Source organism: Haliotis rufescens, unplaced genomic scaffold, assembly GCF_023055435.1.
Source record: "Haliotis rufescens isolate VD_foot unplaced genomic scaffold, xgHalRufe1.0.p SCAF_4, whole genome shotgun sequence".
In the NCBI taxonomy this organism is placed as follows: Eukaryota; Metazoa; Mollusca; class Gastropoda; order Lepetellida; family Haliotidae; genus Haliotis; species Haliotis rufescens.
In genome coordinates this window covers 37,155,683-37,173,356 of record NW_025964112.1, presented here as the reverse complement: position 1 = coordinate 37,173,356, position 17,674 = coordinate 37,155,683, and the positions used below count along the sequence as shown (strand labels likewise).

The window sequence follows — 17,674 nt, the reverse complement described above, 5'->3', positions numbered from 1 at the left end:
TGACAGACAGACAGATTTTTTATTGGAGTCTCACCCCAACAAACGAATCATACAATAATACATTATAATAATTGAGCCATTTCACACGGAATTATGAGCGACTATTTGTTTGTAAAAATGTCCAATGGAATGTATTGTGGAATTAGACAGAGATGTGTGGGCAGACGTAATCTTTAATGTTAGCCCCCTTATAAGGACATGGCGATACCAGCTAAAAACGCGTATGTTTATGAACATGCTTAAATATACCCCCAATCCATGTTAAACGTGTAACTTAATTTTATCTTCATATTGTAATCTTATTGTTGGGGGAAATAAAGAATATCTATCTATCTACGTTTAAACCCCCCGTTACTTTGTTCAAAGTTTTTGATAGTGTAACATGCCGTCAAAAACCTGACGGGACTTTGATGGAATAGGAACTGATCCTATTTCTCGTCTCGATCCTATTCTCTGATCAAAATTTGATGACGTTGATTTAATTAAGCCAATCAGACAGCATGGAACATTTAGAGTCAAGTTAGGATGTTGGAAGAATAAATGATTTGTTTCAACAACGAACAGATATTCTCGGGACCAAATACGCCTATGCTTACCCCGACTCCTCCTTTTCAACATGGCAATACATAAAATACATATGACAACAGCAAAACAATTCTTCGTCAGCCACATCCACCTTGGCAAGATAGTTCTCACCAAAACTTTGACGCCCTGTCAAAAACTTTGATGAGTGTAAACAGTCTAACTGAGACCAAGAAAACTTGGTCCAATGTTTTGGACCAAGTTTTTGATCAAAGTTTTTGATAGTGTAACGGGGGCTTAGGAATCATATCCATACGTAAAACATTAAGTGAACATCGCAAAATAGTAAAACATTAATTATGAAAGTTTATTTATACAACATTGTACATATTTATGGTTTTTTTTTATAGTATATATGCAACCAGGTTTGGGCCGTTAGAAGACACATATCAGGGCTGGTTAGATAAACTGTACTTTTTCCCTATCAGTAAAATTACCGAAGTTATCTCAAAGGTGATGTGTGCGATATGATGCGATGCCCTAATATACATGTCATTATATACATGGCATATATACCTAAATAACGGTTTGTAGATATCCGTGATGATCCGGTTAGAACAGCTCTTCCGCAACCCATGTTTGTCGTAAAAGACGACTATGCTTGTCGTAAGAGGCGACTTACGGGATCGGATTGTCAGGCTCGCTGGCTTGGTTGATGTATGTAATCATATCCCATTTGCGTGGACCAATTCTCATGATATCAATCACTGTATTGTCTGATCCAGACTCGATTATTTACAGACCGCCGTCATACAGCTAGAATATTGCTGAGTGCGGAATCACACAACAAATAAACAAACAGTGTGTAGCACTGAATAATTAAAGTGTGCGTTTTTATTACTAATGACACTATTTTAGACACAATGCCCTGTCAGACATCAATGCCTCTTAAAACGAAATGTTGTTTTTGTCACCAATACGCCAATAACTCGAAAAGCGCCAGATAAGAAATTTAAAAAAAGATCATTGTTTATAAAGTTCTCGACAGTTCTTGGAAAAAAATCCTTAATCTAAATTGTTTAAAAGGAAGCCTAACGGTAAAAGGGTGGCCTGTTTACAGATGGTAGGCCGGTACGCTCGAGCCACAGACACACTGACACTTGTTGACGGAGGAGACATCATCCACTGGCCAGGAACCGGAACTCCACCTCTAGACATTCCTGTGTGTGGCTTCAGGAACGACAAGTGTGAGTCTACAGGTGAGCTCTGAACAGTTAGCACATTTTCAGAACAGCTACTCAAGCTGTAAAGTTCATCAACATGAAACTGTCAGAGGCTAACACAGTGGTTTAGGGTGACTCGTTTAAGGAGGACCACAAGGGAAAGCTTGTTCTGATCATGTAACCAATCAAGACCATTGTCAGTACCGGATAAAATATGTGGTCTCGTATTCACTACGTGGAGCTTTCGACCCGTGAAGATACGGACTAGAATAAGTCTTCAATATCCCATGCTTGCCGTAACAGGCGACTTCTAGTCTATTTACTTGTCGTCAGAGGCGACTGGCGGGATCGGGTGGCCAAGCTTGCTGACTTGGATGATGCATGCCATCATGTCCCAAGTGCATAGACCGATGATTTTGATATCAATCACTGGATTGTCTGGTCCAGACTCGATTATTTACAGACAGCGGTGATATAGCTGGAATATTGCTGAGTGCGGAGTTTAACAACAGATGTGTAGCTATAATTTGTTTGATTTTCTTGTAATTGTTTTTTTGTGTCATATGTACGTGTAGATTATAACTTTAATGTGAATTGGCTTTTGGGTATTGAATGGGTATTGACAGGTGGAAAGAAGATTATCGAGTTACTTTTGTTCAAAAGAAGAACAGTGATCGTAACAGCAATGTTAATCGATGTTCCCACAACACGTGTATAACACGTGTTTAGGGACACGGGTGGTCAGTCTTCTAAGACACCGCAATTCGCTGTACAGAGTTGCGTCCCTTGGACACACCAGAAACCTATGATTGTCGGTTCGAATCTCGATTCGCCCCAATTTCAGTAACATCCCTGTGCCTGTGGGTTTCACTAAAGTGCCATACGTCTGAGTCCTGCATTGCTTAGGGCTTTCCTCTTAAATTAAACGCCATGATGTGACTGGAGTACTGTTCAAGGCCGCGTTATTCCTCACTCGTTCGCTCGCTCTCTCATGAGTAAACCAAACATGTGTTGCATGCCGGTTGTGTACCCATGGTTATTTAGTGACCTCGAGTTTGCATTTGAAAGAATTGAGAAGAAACAGGTCTTATGCATTGGCGGATCAGTCAATACACTGTTGTGCTTTTGCGCTTTACATTACCCTATATGTTTACCGTTACTAACAGCTAAATAACAATGGTTACATAGACATCATGCAACACATGTTATGAATCTGGCTACCTATGAATAGCTTGCCCTGATAATAATAATGAAGACGAGTTATCTATGCACGAGTACGTGCGTGCGTGCGTGCGTGCGTGAGCGACTGAGTGCGTGAGTGAGTGAGTGAGTGAGTGAGTGAGTGAGAAATACGATATCACGAAGCTTGTTGGAATATTCCTACACCCAAAATGGTCTGGATTTCCAGGTTCGGGCTCGAACCCGGTCATTCGACGTCACTAGCCAACGCGTTATCCGTTACCACTTTATCGATTGACTAGGGTCGGTACTGTTATGTCATGAACCGTTATCCTTGTAACCACGCAGTCTCATGTTTCCTTCACACCTGCAGGTGCCAACGACTCACTGACCATCGGACTCTCATCAGCTTTCGGGGTGATTTTGGTCGTCGCCTCTGTCATTGCGTTTGGTATAATATGGTAAGACTAAAACTAGATATGGCTGTTCACCTACGTTCTTTCAACCCCAGTGACATATTAATAAAGTGATGTCACATTTGAATAACTCCGCACATATCCCTGTTGAAAGAAAAAAACGAAGTGTAAATCACTACATCGGTCAACTTTATAACCCATTTAATGAAAAAGGTTATATGATTCGATATAACAGAATATTCAGATGGGGTTTATAAATTGTAACACAATGTATGTTCCTGTTAGTCCCTGTGGAGTTTCGACAACACAATTGTACAGCAATCTACGGTCCAGTAAGTCCTTGTGGAGTTCCTATCGACAACACAATTGTACAGCAATGTAAGTTAAAGTTAGTCCTTGTGGAGTTCCGATCGACAACACAATTGTACAGCAATGTTAGTTAAAGTTAGTCCTTGTGGAGTTCCGATCGACAACACAATTGTACAGCAATGTTAGTTAAAGTTAGTCCTTGTGGAGGTCCGATGGACAACGTAGTTGTACATCAATCTACGGTCCAGTTAGTCCTTGTGGAGTTTCTATCCACAACACAATTGTACAGCAATGTAAGTTAAAGTTAGTCCTTGTGGAGTTCCGATCGACAACGCAATTGTACATCTATCTACGGTCCAGTTAGTCCTTGTGGAGTTCCGATCGACAACACAATTGTACAGCAATCTACGGTCCAGTTAGTCCTTGTGGAGTTCCAATCGACAACGCAATTGTAGAGCAATCTACGGTCCAGTTAGTCCTTGTGGAGTTTCGATTTTGAAAATCTTTTCATGTTTGTAAGCAAGGTGCTCGAATGACTTGATACACTTCGCGAGGTAAGACCAGTTTTATTACAATATAGATCATATTGTATGATTATCGATCAGAGTGTCTTGACTGGGCGCCACCATTTTGTTTGGAGCAAATGCAAGTGATATGAGAAGTGGAATCTGATTGGTCAATAGAAAGGACATAGAAGGGACATAACTCTTAATAGCCACTGGTGGCGCTACGATCGAACCACGAAATTCCCTTGCCTCGGGAAGATGGAATGACATCTGACCAGTGTAGAAGGCGAATGTCAATTTATGCTCATTAATAACAATTAATGAAAGTGATGAAAAATATATGTACCAAGGAAATATGCAAACATGAGCTCCATAACTCACTCTCATTCGTTAAACGGGTAGAGTGAGTGAGTGAGTTATTTGTATCCTGGACTAGCCAACGGGGAAGCAACACATGCTGTCGTTAGATCGTGTGAGATCTTAATGGATCGTGTGGTCGACTCGGTGACTTAGTTGATAGCTGATAGCTGAGTCACTGAACCCTGATCTCGACGGCGTGGGTTATGCTTTTAATATCAATCATTAGATTGTCTTGTTCACAATCGATTATTTACAGACTGCAATCATATAATTTGGACAACGAACAAACAAACAGATCCCACTGATTAAATTTGGTGCCGATTAAAAAAATACCTTGACATAGGTGAGGTGAAATGGGGTTTAACGTCGCGTTCAAGGTTATTGCACTTAAATGGCGTGTGTGTGTGTGTGGCTGCTTGTACTTGTCCGGATTTAGAGTGCTAGCCCATTGAGATACCATGCCGCAGTTTAACATGAATACCCCACTCAGTATACTGACTCCAAGCCGACCAATCCTTGTTTTAGCACCTTAATGCCGAGCACCAGGCAGGATAACAACACGTACCATATTTTTACGTATTTTGGTATGACGCGGCCGGGGATCGAACCCCCGACCTTCAGCTCTCCGTGCGGACGCTCTACCACCAGACCACGGAGGCGGTATACAGCAGAAATATATATTGATATAGCAGATCGCAGCCAACCCATCAGTTTCTCGTCACACAGTCTGTAATCACATGTACTGCAGTCGTTATCCGATTTAATATTTATCGGAGAACAGACCGTAGGAGAACTAATTCTGGAAAATGGGAATCGTGTCTTTCGACCAAATAAATGTCATCTTGAAATAACTAAATAGTACATAACCTATACAGATACAGTTTGTTATAATGACAGGCGTGTTGCCGTGACAATGGTCACATTTAATGCCTCACGCAACAGACTAAATAGCAAACAGGATCCATTTTCCTTGACAGCTCGAAGACAGTTATGCTACTTACTGATACTGATAACTTGGATGCACGAATTTCGCTGCGAAAACGTGTACTGTTAAGATCAATAATATTCAGCAACATATTTTATCAACGAAATATATATTTTTAAATGGGCTTTGTTGTCAATGTATTGAGACCAAAATAATGTTCAGCTTACCATAATAATCAAGAGGTGTAATTAGAAAAGGTGTTGTCTTGTGGATGATGGATGGACCGACGCTGTTCAACACAATCATTATGGTATTGTCTCCCCAATGTATCATTCATTACAGGAGTTCGATATGTTTGTGAGTGAGTGAGTGAGTTGGGTTAAGCGCCGCTTTTAACATTATTCCATATTATATCACGGCGTGTCAGCTTAATGTGGGAGGAAAGCCCGAAGTGATGCAAGTCTCAGACGTGTACCACTTTGGCGAAACCCAAGAGCACAAACCTAGAAACATAATCGGGACGAACCGGGATTCGAACCCACAATCATAGATTTCTGGCGTGCCCAAGGGACGCAACTCTTCACAGCGAATCGCGGCGCCTTAGACGAATGGGCCACCCGTGCCTAGAGTCTGCTTGTCAGTTGACGTATCTAAGTTATCGAGGAATCCAGTGATATGTTTCATTCATGTAATTGATGAATTTGACCGAAATTCATTCCAGCAACTTTTCACAAACCTCCCATTGATCCCCCATGTTGTTTGGTGCCCGTACGCTGATCCTCTCCCCTACCCTTAAATAAATGACGTGTTCCTAAATATTTAAAGGCGCTGGAAAAAGAGCTCCGAGGCGGACATGTGGTGGTGGAAGATCGACATCAACGAGCTTAAGATGACTGACGGCAAGAAAACCGGAAGTTGCATCATGTCCTTCACCTCCAGGGTACCACAATGCATCATTATGATTTCCGATATGCCCATATATGGGCGATACGACAAAATGTGTCGATACATTTCTTTTAAAATTAAGTCATGTCATTTGAAATCACCTGGTTGTTGAACGGGGTCTTTTCTTCAGATGAAAAACTCAATATGTGTAATTTCTAAATTTTATTTGTGATTTTTTTTTATCTACAATGCATTCCTGATATCTCAAAACAATCTTAAGAGCGTTTATTTTGATCAGAGCTGAGGCAGGTTTGAACAGTGTCAGGTTCAGACCAATCTCATTAAAATCAGACCTTAGTTCTCGCTACCGCTAAACAAAGATCTGAGGACATCCCATTACGGGTCACGTCACAACGGCCTTTCATCCGACCAGTCAGAGCGTCGATTACCAGATCATGAAAGTGACAGTCGGAAAGTGATTTCTAATCATGCATCCTCTAAAACGTTAAAACGGGGTATTCCGAACGATAGTTACAGGCTTAACGACTGAATGCATACAATCTAGACCTTATATTAGCCATTCGAGAATGTTCTTTTGTTCAGGTTTCAAATTTTTAAGTGAGAATTTGTCAAAATAGGTTTCGAAGCGTAGTCGCCAATTTGAAATTAGTGCCGTAAACCACGAGAAAGCTGCCTTCTGATTGGTTAATGTCGACTTCTTGTCAGTAATTCCATTGGTCGATCAGAGTTCGCGAAAGGTCGATCTGACGTGACCAGGAATGAGATGTCCTCAGATCTTTGTTTAGCGGCAGTGAGAACTAAGATCTGATTTTAAAGAGATTGGGTTCAGACGGGTAAGGATGACCATTCGGCTGTATATAGCATAAACACGCCTGTATTTGGGAATATATGTTTGCATTAGGATTCAATATCTACGAAATATATAATTTTGTAATTTATTGCCATTATTGTTAATGTATGGAGGCCATGTTCAGTTTGTCTCAGTAATTAATTTTTGCAATAAGAAATGGTGATGTTTCATGAATTATGCGGGGATGAACATAATACCAATTGATCCATTTCGGTGTAACACAATCAGTATGATATTGTTTTCCGATTTTATCTTTCACTACATTATTTTGGGATGTAAAATGATAAAACGACAAAAAACATCATAACCGTTTTGGAATGTTTTGAGAAAGTATATTAATATCTACTTCGTCTGTTTATACGACATAGTGTTGATTATATGTTCAAGCGTATAGGCTCCATCTGAAGAACATAGGTTCTGTCTGTAATATCTAGGTTTATATCTAACTTTATGTGATTTTGCATACCCTGTATAGTTACAAAGATTTTTTTTGCTTTGTTTTTGTCAGATCAGTATACTTACAGCGAAGGATGACACGCCGTTCATGGACTATATGACCGACACAGCTGTCTACAAGGTGGGTGAATTTTATACTATGGGGTGATATTCTGGGGTGGGTGGGGGTACCGGATTGGGATTAAAAAATAAAAAATAAAAAAATACATAGGAGTAGATAAAGATAGTATTAGTATTAACTTCTTGCAATGTGACGGAACAGTGGGGTTAAAGAATCCTAAATAAAGAAATGAGATAAAAATTACGAATGCCACTTTGGTAGCAAAATTGTATTTTTTAAAATAGAAATTTAGAGTTTATTTCTCGTTATTTCAATTATTTAATATTTTCTTTCTCGAAATTTCGAGGCTTTTTCACGTTACTTCTTATTTTCTCGTTATTTCAGTTTTATTTTAAAAACTTGAAATTTCGATTTGTTTCTCGTAGCTTCGATTTTCAACCGTAATTTGTTAAAATATAAACGAAATTACGAGAAAAAATAAACAAATAAGTGAATTAAAGAAGAATTCTGATTATGCTGCCAAAGTGGCACCATTAGGCCTTTGTAAATAATAACCACGTAAGTTTCGTGGGGAAAGTTCAAGGGTTATTTTGCAGGATATATTACTCAATCAAAATTGCACACTGTGATATCACTTATAGTCATCACCGGGTTGCAAACCAACTTCAGATCAGTAAGGATAAACAACGCATGCGTTTGACAACATCAGTATCAATCATGACGTGACCCTATTTTCATTTCCTGTTGATACGTATCCCTATGGCACGAGCCACGTGAGAATCTTGACTCCGTTCCACAAAGCGAAAGTAGCGCTAAGACGATCGTAACTCCCAAACTTTACCGTAGGCTTACAACAGTAGTAGCTCTGTGATCGCTCTGAGGGCCGGGGGCCAGGTTACGATTTTGCCCACAGAAGGCTAGTATGCTGGTCGAAACAAATGACACACAACTAGCCCTATGGATTGAAGTTGTATTAAGGCCAGGGAAGTAAGGTGAGGTGAAATGGGATTTAACGCGTCCAAGATTATTGCACTTACATGGTGACATGCATGCACGTGTGTGTGTTTGTGTGTGTGTGTGGCTGCTTGTACTAGCCCGGACTGATGCCGATTTATACTGCTAGCCCACTGAGATACCATGCCGCAGTTTAACATGAATACCCCACTCAGACACAGTAGCCGACCAGTCTTGTTTTAGCCCCTTAATGCCGAGCACCAGAAAGGGTAACAACAAGTACCATCTTTTAACGTCTTTTGGTATGACGCGGCCGGGGATCGAACCCCCGGACCTTCCGCTCTCCGGGCGGACGCTCTACCACTAGATCACGGAGGCGGGCCAGTGTAGTAAGGCCATGTGGGTTCCGGTAAGAATAGGTCCTCAGCAACCCATTCTGGTCGTAAGGAGGCGACTAAATGGATCTGCTGGTCAGACTCGGTGACCTGGTTGACGCGTGGCTTCGTACCCCGATGGCGTGCATCGTGGTTCATACTATCAATCACTGGTTTGTTTGGATTGTCTGGTTACTTACAGGCTCCAGCCATGTGAGAAAATGGATATTGTTGGGTGCGACGTAAAACAACAGCCACACACACACAAACACTCTAAACTGCATGAAATTAAAAGCATTCCCAGTTTCCATCATGCATGTCATTGCCCTACTGTATTTGTTACAGGGTCAGGTCGTCCGACTTCGAAAACTGACACTGAAAAATCAAACCTTCAACAGATCCATACTCTCTGAGTTCAAACAGGTAATGTATAGCAGTACGGAAAGTACGAAAGCCTAATGGTGCCACTTTGGTAGCATATATATTTATAAACATAAACATAAATAAAAATGAGTATATTTTAAAGACAAAATTGCTCGTTAGTCTCTGAAAATATATTTTATAGAAACAAACAACTGCATTTAAATTGAAAAGGAGCCCCAGTGAGATTGGAGACAACCTGTGGAAAATCTAGACTTGCTTCATTTAGTGCCATAGCCATACAGTAAGGGCTGGGTGGAAGGTAGACTAATACGGTTCAGGGACTGTGAGACAGACTAGTCTGACGCAGTCATGGTTGATCCGTACGCCAATGTCGAGGGTCGTTGCTCACAAAATCTATATCTAATCCAGATTCGATCGTTTGATTATGTTCAGACCGCCATATGTTGCATGAATATTGCCGACTCTAGCGTTACACGGCAAACACATCGGCAACACATTTTCTCTTTGATGGTTCCCTGAACTGGAAAATCTTTACATACAGAAAATTCAGATTTACCTCTTTCAATTTAAATATGGAAACATGTTTGAGAGTGTTTAACACCGACTTGCTAAACTAACCAAATTGCACGCACGTATTTTTAACCCGTGAAGATCCGGGTTAGAATTGTTCTTCAGCAATCCATGCTTGTCGTAAGAGGCGACTAACGGGATCGGGTGGTCAGACTCGTTGATTTCGGTGATGCATATCATCGTATCCCAACTGCGTAGATCTATGATCATGATGTCAGTCACTAGATTGCTTGGTCCAGGCTCGAATGTTTACAGACCGCCTTCATTTAGCCGGAATAGTGCCGAGTGCGGCGTTAAACAACAGACAATGTATTTTGAATATGCTTGATTTCTATGTTTTTACATATTCTTACATATCTGTGTGTTATCCGTTTAAACGATGTCGATGTTCTTGGGTACTTATGGCATAACGAAGATCAGCCTGTCGTCCTAATATACGAGATTATGTTTCCTTAATACATATTATTGCCATGCTGAGATATAAACTATAATAAGGATGGAATAAAGATACATCGATGTTCTCATTACAATGCTAATGGAAAGCCGTTACTGTGACTACAAAGTTATGAAAACACAACGTAATTAACGTAAGTGTTTTTTGTGATGGGTCCATTAATGAATAATGCAGTACATTTCGTAATATGGTCGATGTTTAGTCAATGACTCGACAGTTAATTATAGGTAATTCTTAAAGTGCAGTTGGATGAGAGGTCAATCACATGACTGCGAAACTGATGTTCATAAGTGTATGAACAAGACATTTTGACGTTCATACGTTTTTCACGACATTGGAAACCCCTGGGAATTCCCTGGCAAGAATAATAACAGAAGCGTTGTTTTTAATCATTTTGACCCTTTAATCTTGAACTTTGCGTTTTTAGCATACAAAAGGATAAGTCAGGGAGTTAACTGTGTGTCTGTTCAAGAATATCCTCGCTACGAACCATCCTAGTGAACAAAACGAAGATTTGCACACTTAAACTATGGATTCCATCCTAATCTTGACAGTTACAGTCCACAGCAAAGTATAAATCTAGTCAAGACGATCTGATCGATAATCAATGTTGTGATTAAACGGGTCTTACATCGCGAATCGCATCAAATCACGTGAGCACCTTGATTAAAAACATGAAAAGATTTGAGAAATATGTGTTGACAACGAGTTAGCGGTGCACATGCTTGCAAATCCTGCAGTCGACCAACATCTGCATCACAGTTGACGAACAGGATTTCGATTTCGTTGCGCGATTTTGATTGGACTATGTAAAAACTCGTTAGTCCAGCCAAAATGTAACTCTAAAATACCAGCCTGGTTCGGCAAGTGTAGAAACTGGCCTTTTACAGTCAGTTAACTCCCTTGCCTCGGGAAGATGCTGATATATAAGTTTGGCACATTTTTCTTCCAAGTGAAGAGCGAGGAAGAACTTAAAACACAGCTTTACAGGAGAAACACTTTCTATTTTTCCCAACCGAGAGTACCAACAAACTCAACTGGGCCAACATTGAACTCGGGTCTTTCATACATGCAGTTGTCAAGCATGTCATTTTATTGATAACAGGTGAGGTGAGGTGAAATTGGGTTTAACGCCGCGTCCAAGATTATTGCACTTATATAGCGACGTGCATGCACGTGTATGTGGCTGCTTGTACTAGTCCGGACTGATGCCGATTTATAGTGCTAGCCCACTGAGATACCATACCACAGTTTAACATGAATACCCCACTCAGACACAGTATACTGAATCCGAGCCGACCAGTCCTTGTTCTAGCCCCTTAATGCCGAGCGCCAGGCAGGGTAACAACAAGTACCATCTTTTAACGTTTTTCGGTACCTTCCGCTCTCCGGGCGGACGCTCTACCACTAGACCACGGAGGCGGTCTATTGATAACAAAGTAAGCTTTATATGACATGTTTATTTTGTCAATAATGACTGACGGATTTAAGCGACCACGTCTTTACCCGAGAAACATTTCCTTCTCTCAGCCAAATATCATACTCAAAATTCCTTACCGTATTAAATAAACCTCCTAACTGTTGGTGTTTCAGCTGCGCGATCTGAACCAAGGCAACCTAGTAAGGGTGATAGGAGCCTGTCTGGATGACACGCCCAAGTACCTGGTGACCGAGTTTTGTTCGAAGGGGACATTACAGGTAAACAGCGACAGCCATACACACTGCTGTATTTCGTTGTCCACCGAACTCGAGAGGGACATGGTTTAATGTACCCTCTATGTTAGTTCATGTCCCCCTTGTCCTTCGGCCTCTCAACGAGTGGCCGGTGGACGACGAATGTAGCTTACATCCCACCCAATTTTATTTCAGGCTGGTTTCATGCGTCCATGCTTTGGTCCGGATCGGTAAAAATACCACAGTTAGGCATTTCTAGCAGACGACAGAAAACAAACTTATAGCTATTCCCCCTAGATATATTTCATTCGGAAAATATCGTAAATATGCGGAGAATGCGTCTTACATAATTAATCCGAGATAAAAAAAATGCGGTTGGTATGTTGCAAATGTAATGCCAACAGTTCGTCAATTCGAGCGGGGTACATTGAAAATAATAGAATGGGTCTCAGCCAATCAGAGTCCAATAGGTTACGTTTAAGGTAAGATAATTATTATTGGAGGGTGTGTATTATTTACAAGGCTACCCTTGTCACAATAAACAAACAACGGTGCATATTTGTTGAATGGTGATTAGCTTAGTTTTACTTAATGGGATGATGTTTTCTGAAACATATTCTGTTTTGTTCTTAAAGTGAAATAATGTAATATAAAATAGCATATCTGAAAGTAGTTAGTATTGCTGATGCATTGTAGATATCAGTGTTATTTAAGATAAAACATACTCCCTGATCTATCTTATCTGTTATTGCCATGCAGCTACAATGTGTATTGTTATGCCTCTATTGAGCATCTTGCAACTTCATTGGTTAATCCGTATCACGTGACGAAACAATACATTCCATGTGGACCCCGAATGTGACTGACACTGACCTCGAATATTGGCTCGTCACATGGTCAAAATTGACCTGTCACGTGAGGAATATTGACTCGTCTGCTAGAAAACAAGATGGTGTCTGGTACGAACATTTCACGGTTCGCATCTAAGTTTAATATTGTAATGAAACAGGACGGTTTTAAAGATTTCATAAACTTTAAAGTGATTGTTCTTGACGGGGTCAATGTGCGAAAACAAGGACTCTCGGACAAGATCCCCGCCGGCGGCTAGACCACCTGAGGGATCTGGTCCTCGGGTCTTTGTTTTAAACTTTTAGAGTAAGTATTTGTGTACTACAAACTCAATATACATGAACAGATCCACTAATGGCTCTCAATATCATAATGAATAGCGTTAATACCCAACATGCAACCATGGAATTCTATCAGTTGCCCCATTAGAGGATTGATGGTTGACAATGGAACCGATCAGCGTAGTGATGTCCTTTCTGTAAGCCACAGCGTACTGACGCTTTTAGAAGAAATCGTGTTTGTTTTTATTCCCGCTGTTTGCAGGATCTCCTGGGAAACACCAGGCTCCCCCTCGACACACACTTCAAGTTTTCTCTCAGTATTGACGTTGCGCAAGTAAGTGATATCAACGGTCGTTTTCTATACTTTTACCAATAATTCACTTTGGACATAACAATAACGCTTCACGACGCTGCAGCTGCACACAAAGGGATGTAGAGATGCAATGATAACTAATCAACAATATCCTACATGCATGTAACACTACGACAAAAGCTTAGAAATGTCCCTGACGTCATGTTCATGGATCGGGAGGTCCGGTACCGTGACTTTCCTGGTTGTAACCCGACCGGTGTAGGACGCATTGAATATATATATATATACAGCGGTAGTTCCACCCCCCTATCTCTCTCTGTCTCTCTCTGTGACCCCCCCCCCCCCCCCCCTCTCTCTCTCTCTCTCCCAACGAAACACAGCGATATATGATTTGCGCGTGTGCATTTTAGCGTCTCTCAATGTTGATTAGTCAAATAACCCTCGTACGTAAATTTTCTAAAATAAGTCGCTGACGTTTTCTCAGGGGATGGCCTATCTTCACAACAGCAACATACACATCCACGGCCGCCTCAACAGCGCCACCTGCCTCATCGACAACAGGTTCTCCGTCAAGCTCGCTGATGTTGGTGTCCCTTGCATTTTTGACAAGCTGGTTGTTGACCAACAAACACAAGAGCATAAATTGGGTAAAAGCCGATGTCTTTGCATCACAGTTTTAACGCATATGGATTTCCTAAATCCATAATGGCAGATTCAGATTAAATGAGGCATTGTTACCTCCCTGGGACGTATACAACCTAAGCTGCCTTGTCAGGCGCTGGAAGGTTAACAGGTCACCTCAATGTCTCATCCTACCCATTTTACTGATGTGAACAGAAGCAAATTTCGAAACAAAGTCAGTTACCTTATGAGGTGAGGTGAGGTGAAATTGGGTTTAACGTCGCGTCCAAGATTATTGAATGTACGTGTATGTGTTTGTGTGGCTGCTTGTACTAGTCCGGACTGATGCCGATTTATAGTGCTAGCTCACTGAGATACCATGCCGCAGTTTAACATGGATACCCCACTCAGACACAGTATACTGACTCCGAGCCGACCAGTCCTTGTTTTAGCCCCTTAATGCTGAGCGCCAGACAGGGTAACAACAAGTACCATCTTTTAACGTCTTTTGGTATGACGCGGCCGGGGATCGAACCCCGGACCTTCCGCTCTCCGGGCGGACGCTCTACCACTAGACCACGGAGGCGGTCCAGTTTACCTTATGAGACACCCCATGTGCTACGTGTGCCTCAGATACATGTTATTAGTACATTCGGCTTGCCTTTGGGATTTGTATCAAGATTCAGCTACAGCTACAAAACCAGATATTTGTTTTATCTAAAATTATTAAACTGAATTATTTTTTTTGAAAAAAAGGACACCTTACAACAATGTAATTTATGTGACAGGTAATTTCTTTTAACATTCTGTAGCCTAAGTTTCAAGTATTCGAAACCATCCCCCGTTTACTCCCCTAACCAGTACGTTTCTGCATGTCTAGAATGCCTGTGGAAGGCTCCGGAGGTGCTGCGAGACACTAAGAGCAAGGGGAGCCAACCCGGAGACGTGTACAGCTTCGGGATCATCCTGCAAGAAATCATCACACGGGAAGCGCCATTCTTTGAGGAGACAGACACTATAGGCGTGGATGGTAAGAACGACAGACCCGTAGCAGCATCTATAGTACTTCCGGGTTGACAAACATTTGCGGAAAACCACTCTCTATAGACGATAGCTGCTTCGAACGCTTATAAACATGATATGAACGATGGGCCCATGGGTAGACAATCTGGAAACTTGTAAATTGGGAAGAATCTTTTTGAACCGCCTGAATTAACAGGGTTGGTTGGTTGGTTGGTTTGTTGTTTTACGCCGCACTCAGCAATATTCCAGCTATATGACGGCGGTCTGTAAATAATCGAGCCTGGACCAGACAATCCAGTGATTAATATCATGAGCATCGATCCACGAAATTGGGATCGATGACATGCATCAACCAAGTCAGCGAGCCTGACCACCCGATCCCGTTAGTCGCCTTTTACGATAAGCACAGTCGCCTTTTACGGCAAGCATGGGTTGCTGAAGACCTATTCTACCCCGGATCTTGACGGGTCGGATTAACAGGGTGTCATTGTTCTCTTATCTGTCTGTACTTAAAGTATCGGTACATCATTTTGGGGTAAAAAGAGAAGATTTGGAAGTATTTCTGCTGAGGATGTGGATACAATCGTACGGATGTTTAATCTGATGCATTATAGAATGTTTATAACTTGTAAAAGGATGACGAGTATATGTAAAACACCGACCACTATTTTCTGACGATTTTAAGGCGTACTCCACAAAGTAAAGAGAGGAGGTGTGCCGTCATTCCGACCGAAGATTGCTGTGGCGGACAGCATGCGGGATCTAGCCATACTGATGGAGACGTGTTGGGAGGAGGATCCTGGCCGTCGTCCGCACTTCCACGCCATCAGGAAGGCACTCAAGACTCTCGCTGCGTACGTTATCATACTAATAATGTGCATATTTATAATGCGCAACAATCCGCACCCTAAGGCTTTCTCAAAGTAGTACATTATTGTGCGGGTCAATAGGTCTTTTTTTTTTATCTCACTGGGGAATAAACAACACAAGCTGCTTGCAAAGCGTTGAAGGTTAACAGTCACAGTAACATTTTATACTACCGGGTACCCATTCAATGACGGGCGAACAGAGGCATATTTCGAAGAAAGGCACTTGCCTAATGAGACATGTGCTACAGGTGCTTCATTGTGGGCAGGACCACCTACACTCCGCGCCCATTATCTGAAGCACAATATGGTTCCATTGTGATGGTGGGGGTTTCATGAATTTGTTTATCTGCTTCGTTGCTCCTGTTACAAACGAGTGAATGTATGAGTATAGTTTTACGCCGCATTTAGCAATATTCCAGCCATATCATAACATGGGACGCATGAAATGGGCTTCTCAAATTCTTTCAATTTCTGGAATCAAAGTTTGTCAATGGGCGTGATGAGCGAACGCTTTAACCACTAGGCTACTCAACCGTCCTGTGTTACAAGTGGCCATATTTGGTTCAAGACACGATCTTCGTGGCGATTTCTGGGGTACAAAATTTCCCCAGTGAATAATGCTTGTCATAGATGCCCATTGAAGAGAAGGAAACGTCACCTGTGTGGACCATTGCTCTTACTAATTACTCAGTCTCATTACAAATCAGATCTTTGTTATCGCTGCCGCTGAACAAAGATCTGAGGACATCTGATTGACTAACTATTTTGCTGGCAGGAATCTTTGCTGCGTATTGCCTGTAAGGGTGTTGACATACCGACTACAACTGCGTATGGCAGTAAAGAACACGATAGACATACATAAGCAATTTCCAGCACGTGGAGGGTAGGTGGGGGTAGCCTAGAGGTTAAAGTGTTCGTTCGTCACGCCGGAGACCCTGGTTCGACTCCCCACATGGGTACGATGCGTGAAGCCCATTTTCTGGTGTTTTCTGAAATGGTACCCCGATTGACAAACCAATGTCTGAACGATTAGGCTGGTCCACCGACCCAATCTGTATGTGAACATACCATTTGCTGCAATCATTTCGTTGTCTGTCTGAAGGATAGGATCTCGCGCTAAGGCGCTAAGTAATCCCTTTTGGTACCTATCGAGTCAGACACATCTGTGATAGGACGTCACCGGAGGAAGCCAGATATATAATAACAATGTAACCCACCGTTGGAGAATGCCGGATATACGAGTAGTGGCCGGAAGGTTCTATAAGTAACTTCGAAGTATATGTATGTAGTGAACCTGTAACAATTTGAATGTATTACGTACAATACTTCCCATGCTTACAAGCTGCATTTGAACCACATACACAATCAGACAGACATTTTGTACAAGCATCAAAGTGATAAGGTATTCTCTGTTGATGGAATTGGACAAAACTGGCCACCGCGCTGTCATCAAGCATCTCCAAGGGCTAACTCCAACAGGCATCAATGCGGACATGGTGTCAACTTCGGAGGACGATGCTCCTTCCTATGCAACTGTTAAGACTGGGTATGAGAGAGCATCTGAGATGATCCAGGATCAGGAAGGCCACCACTAA

General features: G+C 41.7%; 1 protein-coding gene across 1 annotated transcript; it reads left to right on the top strand.

Annotated features, from left to right (window-relative positions):
- The first annotated feature begins 1,642 nt into the window (after window positions 1–1,642).
- LOC124134749 (atrial natriuretic peptide receptor 1-like) lies at window positions 1,643–17,674 on the top strand. Its single transcript, XM_046499789.2, has 11 exons — window positions 1,643–1,781; window positions 3,298–3,385; window positions 6,266–6,380; window positions 7,705–7,773; window positions 9,387–9,464; window positions 12,043–12,147; window positions 13,516–13,587; window positions 14,051–14,213; window positions 15,068–15,217; window positions 15,896–16,064; window positions 17,467–17,674. Exons 1-11 carry the CDS (start codon window positions 1,643–1,645, stop codon window positions 17,672–17,674), a joined length of 1,356 nt encoding a protein of 451 aa, XP_046355745.2.

Bases quoted from the DNA above. Each gene is read 5' to 3' on its own strand.
- LOC124134749 (XM_046499789.2), top strand. From the start codon at position 1,643: ATGGTAGGCCGGTACGCTCGAGCCACAGACACACTGACACTTGTTGAC. The intron at 9,465-12,042 runs GTAATGTATAGC...TTGGTGTTTCAG, and splicing joins TACTCTCTGAGTTCAAACAG to CTGCGCGATCTGAACCAAGG. The intron at 12,148-13,515 runs GTAAACAGCGAC...CGCTGTTTGCAG, and splicing joins GTTCGAAGGGGACATTACAG to GATCTCCTGGGAAACACCAG.